This window comes from Poromitra crassiceps, assembly GCF_964638095.1.
Source record: "Poromitra crassiceps genome assembly, chromosome: 27".
Lineage (NCBI taxonomy): Eukaryota > Metazoa > Chordata > Actinopteri > Beryciformes > Melamphaidae > Poromitra > Poromitra crassiceps.
The window spans coordinates 10,695,124-10,705,123 of record NC_139650.1 but is presented as its reverse complement, the minus strand read 5'-3'; the positions used below and the strand labels follow the sequence as shown (position 1 = coordinate 10,705,123).

Below are 10,000 nucleotides of genomic sequence, written 5' to 3'. Positions count from 1 at the left end.
AGGCTTTACCTGGCTAGTATAACCCCACATGTTAACATGTGTTTGCTGTGGTGCAGGTGTCCCAGGTGTCTGTGGAGGCTTTACCTGGCTAGTATAACCCCACATGTTAACATGTGTTTGCTGTGGTGCAGGTGTCCCAGGTGCCGGTGGAGGCTTGTGAGCAGTACAGCACGTGTGCAGAGTGCCTGAGCTCGAGTGACCCGCACTGTGGCTGGTGTGTCCTGTTCAACATGTGAGTCATCTCCCTCCTCACACACACACGCGCACACACACACACACACACACACACACACACACACACACACACACACACACACACACATCATATCCACGGGTTCAAACCATAAACACTGGTGTTTTCCAAACAGCTGGCAGCAGGCATTGCCAGGTCGCCATTGTAAATAAGAATTTGTTGTTAATGACTTGCCTGGTTAAATAAAGGTTAAATAAAAATAAGTAAAATAAATAAAGGCATGAAAGAAGTCGAAGCAAGTGATCCTTTTAAAATTTTGCAATTTAATATAGGACCAGTGGCCCCTGCATTACATTACTGGCTTTCCTGGGGAAGCTAAGCAGGTCTGGCCTACAGTAGGATACTCCTTGGATGGGAGACTGGTGCTGGAAGTGGTGTTGGACGACCAGTAGGAGGTGCTCTTCCCCTCTGAAGTTTCATGAATAATCTCCCCAATGCCCCAGGGCAGAGACAGGGACTCTGTCCTGTGAGCGAGCACCGTCATTAATGGTCATTAAAGATCCCATCGGCACTCTTCAATCATGGCCACCTAATCATCCCTCGTTACTTAATTGGCACATTCAGTTCTCTACTCTCCTCCGTGACAGCTGATGTGTGCTGAGCGTTCTGGCTGCCGTGCATCACCCAGGTGCTAAACGCAATTATTATTATTATTATTATTATTATTAACAGACTTTGTGCTCGCTGGAGTTCAACATTATCAACAGATGACGGTGAAACTGAAAACGGCAAACTGCTTGTTGTACATTCTGATCCTTTGACGTACGTGGTGCTGTTTGGGACAGGAGACGCTGCATGCCCTGATAGCATGCTCAGTCAGGCGAGAGGACGACCAGTGTGAATGACAGGGACCGGATTAGCTTAGCAGCGCCGCGGGCCTCCCCACTGGACCTCTGGATACCCGGGGGGGGAGAGGGACATTTTGGACCTGACGGAGCGAGCTTATCTCCTCCATGTTAATGATCTGACCTCCAGGTTAGCTCGTGTAATAACCTCGACATGGAGCAAAGGGGATTGAGACGATTCCAACTCTGCGTTTCAGAACCAACCGCTTTGACGCTGAGCTCAGATCAGCCAGGGATGGACTGCAGTCTCATGATGACGTGTGTATCTTGATGTTGAGCAGCATTATTTAAATTGCAGCTCTTACTGTTACTGGAGAAATAATACATGATGTAATTTATCTTAATTACTTTATTAATCCATTGCTTTTCTCTTTTTTCTCGAGTGCATTCTTGCAGTCTGCCTAAGTCCCATTTCTTTCTTTATTTGAATGCGTGCCTTCCACTTATCAGTGAATAGAGGGTATGCATGTGATGTCACAGAGGCAGAAGTCACTGTGGGGTCACGCCCACTGAGTCACAGCAAGACTGAGCTTGAATGCAGTAATCAGCCTAGATAACTGACACCTGCTGCTCAGGGAGGAACTTGACACTCATTTTGACACTCATTCCCGATTGAGAGGGCGTGTTCCAGTGGGTGTGCATACCCTCTATAGAGAGGCTGCTGCTGATGAATGATGAGGAGCCAGACTGCAGTGAGACCACTTTATTTACCAGTCTATTAAATTCAGATTGGGGTCTTTGTCTTTGTCTCTGAATGAATGACTGTTAATAAAGTGTCACTTCGACCCCTTTCAGGATCTCGCTTTCCCCCGGTGTGCAGAGGGCGGTGTGCAGAGGGCGGTGTGCGGAGGGCGGTGTGCAGAGGGCGGTGTGCAGAGGGCGGTGTGCGGAGGGCGGTGTGCAGAGGGCGGTGTGCGGAGGGCGGTGTGCGGAGGGCGGTGTGTGGAGGGCGGTGTGCGGAGTGCGGAGGGCGGTGTGCAGAGGGCGGTGTGCGGAGGGCGGTGTGTGGAGGGCGGTGTGTGGAGGGCGGTGTGTGGAGGGCGGTGTGCGGAGTGCGGAGGGCGGTGTGCGGAGTGCGGAGGGCGGTGTGCGGAGGGCGGTGTGCGGAGGGCGGTGTGTGGAGGGCGGTGTGCGGAGTGCGGAGGGCGGTGTGCGGAGGGCGGTGTGCGGAGGGCGGTGTGCGGAGGGCGGTGTGCGGAGGGCGTTGCTGATCATGTCAAAAAAGCCTGAAGGAGAAGGGAACAAAATGGCTCCCATCAGACAAAACATGGTGGATGAGAGAGAGAGGCCGTGTAAATGAAAGACGTCTGAGATGAAAAGCTTTGTTTTTTTCCAGAGGCACTCTGGCTGATGAGCGGTCAGAGGTCAGAGGTCAGAGTCACTCTGGCTGATGAGCGGTCAGGGGGGGGGCGACCGTCTATCCTCGCGTGGCGGAGCTCCGCCTCCAGGAGCCGCGCCAGCAACAGCTGTCACCGCCTCTCCATCCCGCCTTTATATTGTCTTGTAATTACAGCAGAGGAGGCCTCAGGAGGAGCCACCTCCTCTACAACATCAGAGAGTCTATTAAGCCTCAGGAGGAGGAGCCACCTCCTCTACAACATCAGAGAGTCTATTAAGCCTCAGGAGGTGCCACCTCCTCTACAGCATCAGAGAGTCTATTAAGCAGCCTATCTTCACTCTCTGTATTACGCATTTAAAAGAAAGAGACGCAGTGTATCTGGTGCCACACATCTCATACCACACATCTGGTGCCACACATCTCATACCACACATCTCATACCACACATCTGGTACCACACATCTGGTACCACACATCTGGTACCACACATCTGGTACCACACATCTCATACCACACATCTCATACCACACATCTGGTACCACACATCTGGTGCCACACATCTCATACCACACATCTGGTACCACACATCTGGTACCACACATCTCATACCACACATCTGGTACCACACATCTGGTACCACACATCTCATACCACACATCTCATACCACACATCTGGTACCACACATCTGGTGCCACACATCTCATACCACACATCTGGTACCACACATCTGGTACCACACATCTTGTGCCACACATCTGGTACCACACATCTGGTACCACACATCTCATACCACACATCTCATACCACACATCTCATACCACACATCTTGTGCCACACATCCCGTGCTCAAACACACAGTCACTTATTCACCTTATGTAGCCCCGCCCACTTGACCCAGTTGTGTTATGACTTCCTGTTCAAAACACCGTCTGTTCTACCTGGTCACTAGTACTGTACTGTCACAGGAAGTGTCAACACAATAGGAAGTAACTGACTGACGCCTGTGTTGGAACATGAGGTGAATAGAACACTGGTTGAAAACACTCAACAATACGTCCATCTATGTCAGACTTGGGCATTATACAGCCCTCATGATGGACCTGCCTGGCAAAATAAAGCAAAAAAAAAAAAAAAGAGAGAGAGAGAGAGAGATGACCTAAATTGATTTTCAATGTGATACATGCTGAAGAATACATGTTTTCTCTCATTTAATCTAGTGATCAGATGAGAGGTTATGGCATGACAACATTGTTTTGATCCCCGTCACAATCTGGGTTTGTGATATGCTTTGCTCTGCAGTGTGGTTGACATGTCTCATTGTAAAAGTGCTTCTGGCTCCTCAGGTGCTCCAGGAGGGACCGGTGTCAGAGGGCGGACGAGCCCTTCCGTTTCGCCACTGACCCTGAGCGCTGTGTGAAGGTCATCGCTCACCCGGACAGCATCGCTGTGTCAGCGCACGGCGTGCCCGTGAGTCTACTTTATCATTCCACCAATCACTGCGCTGCCTGTCACTCCACTCATAACGCTCGCTTTTATGAGCAATCACCCTGAGTAGCCTTGTACAGCCACATGTATGCTAGCTACTGTACACGCCTAGAGGAGAAGATGACCTGTAAAGCTACATGTATGCTAGCTACTGTACACACCTAGAGGAGAAGATGACTTCTGTAAAGCTACATGTATGCTAGCTACTGTACACGCCTAGAGGAGAAGATGACTTCTGTAAAGCCACATGTATGCTAGCTACTGTACACACCTAGAGGAGAAGATGACCTGTAAAGCTACATGTATGCTAGCTACTGTACACGCCTAGAGGAGAAGATGACCTGTAAAGCTACATGTATGCTAGCTACTGTACACACCTAGAGGAGAAGATGACTTCTGTAAAGCTACATGTATGCTAGCTACTGTACACACCTAGAGGAGATGACCTGTAAAGCTACATGTATGCTAGCTACTGTACACGCCTAGAGGAGAAGATGACTTCTGTAAAGCCACATGTATGCTAGCTACTGTACACGCCTAGAGGAGAAGATGACCTGTAAAGCTACATGTATGCTAGCTACTGTACACACCTAGAGGAGAAGATGACTTCTGTAAAGCTACATGTATGCTAGCTACTGTACACACCTAGAGGAGATGACCTGTAAAGCTACATGTATGCTAGCTACTGTACACACCTAGAGGAGAAGATGACCTGTAAAGCTACATGTATGCTAGCTACTGTACACACCTAGAGGAGAAGATGACTTCTGTAAAGCTACATGTATGCTAGCTACTGTACACACCTAGAGGAGAAGATGACCTGTAAAGCTACATGTATACTAGCTACTGTACACACCTAGAGGAGAAGATGACCTGTAAAGCTACATGTATGCTAGCTACTGTACTGTACACGCCTAGAGGAGATGATGACTTCTGTAAAGCTACATGTATGCTAGCTACTGTACATGCCTAGAGGAGAAGATAACTTCTGTAAAGCTACATGTATGCTAGCTACTGTACACACCTAGAGGAGAAGATGACTTCTGTAAAGCTACATGTATGCTAGCTACTGTACACACCTAGAGGAGAAGATAACTTCTGTAAAGCTACATGTATGCTAGCTACTGTACATGCCTAGAGGAGAAGATAACTTCTGTAAAGCTACATGTATGCTAGCTACTGTACACACCTAGAGGAGAAGATGACTTCTGTAAAGCTACATGTATGCTAGCTACTGTACACACCTAGAGGAGAAGATGACTTCTGTAAGAGGGCAAGTGTGATGCTTCCTGTGTGTGCTTCCTGGGATTTATTGGCTTGCTAGAATGTAAACAGCAATTTAAAAATGGCGTTACAAACAAAGAACTTACATTGATGAGAACTGAAAGCTATAGGTCGTTCCATTTGCATGTATGTTCCATGTATATTGGCACAGTTTTGTATTGTGATATATTGTCCCGTCCTTACTGTTTTGATCCTTCCTCAGCTGTGCTCTCCCTCTCCTCTCCTGTAACATGTAGCTTCTGCTGGAGGTGCATAATGTCCCCGACCTTTCTGCTGGGGTCACCTGCTCCTTCGGCCAGCAGGCCCAGGTGGAGGGTCACGTCAACGCCAACCGGGTCATGTGTCTGTCCCCGGCCGGCCGGGACGTCCCGCAGATACCAGAGGGACAAGGTGAGCTCACAGCTCGGCTGTCCGGGGGAAGAGGAAAGACAGCCGTGACTAAACAGATTCAGGACACCCGTCCTCTCTCTCTCTCTCTCTCTCTCTCTGTCTCTCTCTCTCTCTCTGTCTCTCTCTCTCTCTCTCTCTCTCGCTCGCTCATGCAATATGTCTCTCTGTCTCACTGTCTAACCTCTTTCCTTCATGCTCTGTTTCTCTCTCTCTCTCTCTCTCTCTCTCTCTCTCTCTCTCTCACATGTCCCATCCTCTCCCTCTCTCTCTCACTCTGCCTTCTGTCCAAGTGGCAACCTCCGGTTCTGAAAAATGAAGCCGATGCAGAAGTAGTCTGGCAGTAGGGATTTTGCTTTAATGCATAAAATAAGGTCTGTGTGGTTAACATAAGTTTATGGGAGTGGTAATTTGTGTTCAGCGGGATAATCTTCACAAATGTGAAATCAATTATCATCCATTATTTAGTACATTATTTTGATAGTCTATGCATCTGTCTCTCTATCTCTTTGTCCCTCTCTCGGCCTCACAGACTGGTCTGGTCATTGTTTTGATACAGTCTATGTGTCTGTCTGTCTCTCTCTCTCTTTGTCTCTCTCTCATCCTCACAGACTGGTCTGGTCATTGTTTTGATACAGTCTATGTGTCTGTCTCTCTCTCTCTTTGTCCCTCTCTCATCCTCACAGACTGGTCTGGTCATTGTTTTGATACAGTCTATGTGTCTGTCTCTCTCTCTCTTTGTCCCTCTCTCTGCCTCACAGACTGGTCTGGTCATTGTTTTGATACAGTCTATGCGTCTGTCTCTCTCTCTCTTTGTCCCTCTCTCGTCCTCACAGACTGGTCTCGTCATTGTTTTGATACAGTCTATGTGTCTGTCTCTCTATCTCTTTGTCCCTCTCTCGTCCTCACAGACTGGTCTGGTCATTGTTTTGATACAGTCTATGTGTCTGTCTCTCTCTCTCTTTGTCCCTCTCTCGGCCTCACAGACTGGTCTCGTCATTGTTTTGATACAGTCTATGTGTCTGTCTCTCTATCTCTTTGTCCCTCTCTCATCCTCACAGACTGGTCTGGCGTAGAGCTTCGTCTCAACTCAAAGGAGACAGGTCAAATGGTCGCCAGCACAGAGGTCAAGTTCTACAACTGCAGCATGCATCGCACGTGAGTCCGCCTTACCCTCTCTCTCTCCCTCTCTCCCCCCCTCCCTCCATCTCTCTCTCTCCCTCCCTCCCTCTCTCTCTCTCCCTCTCTCTCTCTCTCCCTCCCTCCCTCCCTCTCTCTCTCTCCCTCCATCTCTCCCTTCCTCTCTCTGCCTCTGATTGGTTCAATAGATAGGAGAGCACAACCTCACTTAGGACAAGGACGTACTGATACTCACAACCCTGCTTCAGATCAGGCTGTGAGATAGTCTGCTCTGTCTGCTTTCATTCACATCAACGCAGCACCATTAGCCCTGGGTTGTTTGTTTTAAGCTTAAAGGGACAGCTCACCCTAAAATCCAAAATGCATATTTTCCCTCTCACCTGCAGTGCTATTTATCCATCTATATCGTTTTGTGTTAGTTGCCTGAGTTTTGGAGATATCGGTCGCAGAGTTTCTGCCTTCTCTCCAATACAATGGAACTGGATGGCACTCGGCTTGTGGTGCTCAAAGTGCCAAAGAAATATATTTGAAAAACTCAACAGCAATGTCTCTTTCCAGAAATCATGACCCCGTTACTCAAGATAATCCACAGACCTTGTTATGAGCAGTTTCATGGAGGAACTATTTTCTTTTGACCGAACTACACCCGCTAGCTGCTAGCTAGTTCCTACATGAGACTGCAAAAGAAAATAGTTCCTACATGAAACTGCTCACAACAAAGTCTGTGCATTATTTTGAGTAACCGGGTCATGACTTCTGGAAAGAGACATTGCTGTTGAGTTTTCCAAATGTATTTCTTTGGCACTTTGAGCACCACAAGCCGAGTGCCATCCAGTTCCATTGTATTGGAGAGAAGGCAGAAACTCTGCGGCCGATATCTCCAAAACTCAGGCAACTATCCCAAAACGATATAGATGGATAAATAGCACTGCAGGTGAGAGGGAAAATATGTATTTTGGATTTTAGGGTGAGCTGTCCCTTTTAAAGGGATAGTTCTGATTTTTGGAACGCTAGCCCTATTTGCTACTTACCCACGATGATGTTGATTGGTAGAGTTCTTTCTCAGCACAATCCCTGCTGTTCCTCATAGTAGCTCCAGATATTTAGCCACAAACTAATACAAGGTCAACGGGGTCACGCTCCTGAAATGTCCTCCACAGTGACAGTGCACACACACACACACACACACACACACACACACACACACACACACACACACACACACACACACACACACACACACACACACAGTGCACACAAAGTTCATGTCAGTGAGCCTCAGCCTGCACAGACAGGAGCGTGACCCCGTTCACCTTGTATTAGTTTGTGGCTAACTAACTAACTCTGCTGCTAGTATGAGGAACAGCAGGGATTGTGCTGAGAAAGGAATCGACCAATCAACATCATCGTTGGTAAGTAGCAAATAGGGCTAGCGTTCCAAAAATCAGAATTATCCCTTTAAAGGGACAGCTCACCCTAAAATCCAAAATACATATTTTCCCTCTCACCTGTAGTGCTACAGTATTTATCCATCTATATTGTTTTGGGATATAGATAGAACTATCCATTTAAGCTTAAAATCACAGTTAGCCGGCTAATTGCTTACAGCTTTAGATATATACTACATGAGCTACATTTTTTTCGGTCTGTTATTTAAACATGTCTTATGATTATTTTTTATTTTTTATTCAATATCATTTGCAGAGCATTCTCATACCTGCCAACAATAGGCTACTTGAGATCCATTGAAACTCCATGAGTGATGTATCAATGTATGCTGCCTTGTTGAAAAATGCTTGTGCTACCCTATCAAAAAATGCTACCTTATCTGTAATGGGGAGACTCGTGGGTACCCATAGAACCCATTTTCATTCAGATATCTTGACGTGAGAGGTCAAGGGTCCCCTCTGAATTTTTTTTGAAATTTGTTTTTCCGTGGTCAAAAGTTAGCCTAAATTTGGAGCGTTAGTCCTGACAAGCTACAGTAGCATGACATGGTTAGTAGTGTTTGATTTGATACATTTGATTTGTATCACTATGGAATCAGGAGATTATCAGGAGAAATGATCAATAGACCTTATTCGCTAACCCTGGACGGCACCATATTGTTGACATACCGTCCTGCGCGCACACAGCGCTGCAGCTGACAACTAGTAACAGCCTTATTGTCGTTTCTGTTCCATTTCAAAATAGCGATGGTAATGACAGCAATAAAAAAACCACAGTTGTTGTTTGTATGCTGCCGTTAATGCCTGTAATAAATAAACAAAAGAACGAGGTGAACAGACTTTGCAGTGAGGAGCTGTCAGAAAGTTTCACCTGTCTCTCCCAACTATCCACACATCTCCTGTGCTGCTGACGTATCCTCAGTCTCGCTCCCTTCACGTCTGAGGACGGTAGAGATAGAAACAAACCACGGGGACTTTATTGCTGTCATTACAGCTACGTGTAATGCAGGCCACCATCCGAACACAATTGGAACGATACAGGTAACGCTAACGGCGGCTAGCTTCCCATAAACGCTGCTCTCACATAGGCTGTCACTTAAGAGCTGCAGCGCTATGTCAACAATATGGCGGCGGTGGGCGTGCCCGTACGTGAGTGACATCAATCGGTCTATAGAGACCACAGCAGGAGAATCAGTAGTCTGACTGTGAAAATCAGGAGTGTTGGCAGGTATGTGTTCTTGCTCCGTTCAGCATCGCCCTGCTTCACACTCCAGCGGTCATGTTTTCACCTGGAAGCTGCGCTGACCCAGTGAAGCCAGGTCGACTTTCAGTGGCTGAGCCGGTGCAACCAGGGCAGTGGTGACACTTTTTTGGCTCGTGAACTTTGTAGGTTCTTGAAATGACACAATGTCTATACATCACAGGCTGTACAGAGTGATGAACGGTTCACCCTGAAAATATTTTTCATTTTCAGGTTTTTGATTTGATTTTCATTTGATTGATCAGAGGAGGCCTGGAGGCTGAAAACTACTTAGTATTTCACACGGGGGGGAAAAGCAAAAAACGAGAGAAAAAATCGGAACATTTTCAAATAATAATAGATGTGCATAGTAGAAAATGATGTCCGCCGCCCACCCCCCTATCCCATGCATCATCTCGTGACCCCCTGAGAATGAACCTTGTGACCCCCCTGGTGGGTCCCGAGTCCCCCGACCCTCTGTTTGAGAAGCACTGCTCTCGGGGGCACCTATGTGGTAGCAACCTTTAGCTGCTCCATGGATGATCCTGAAGCATGAAGACACACACAGCTGGATGCAG

At 47.4% G+C, this 10,000-nt stretch overlaps 1 protein-coding gene across 1 annotated transcript in view; it reads left to right on the top strand.

Moving 5' to 3' along the window:
* Positions 1-10,000, top strand: part of LOC310799213 (plexin-A2-like) — a gene marked incomplete at both ends in the record, with an annotated part of 140,279 nt that overhangs the window by 42,154 nt on the left and 88,125 nt on the right. The window contains 4 exons of the mRNA XM_083661780.1: positions 132-232; positions 3,782-3,905; positions 5,444-5,597; positions 6,656-6,752. Coding sequence (XP_083517906.1) covers positions 132-232; positions 3,782-3,905; positions 5,444-5,597; positions 6,656-6,752 — 476 coding nt within the window. The remainder of the gene's footprint in view (positions 1-131; positions 233-3,781; positions 3,906-5,443; positions 5,598-6,655; positions 6,753-10,000) is intronic.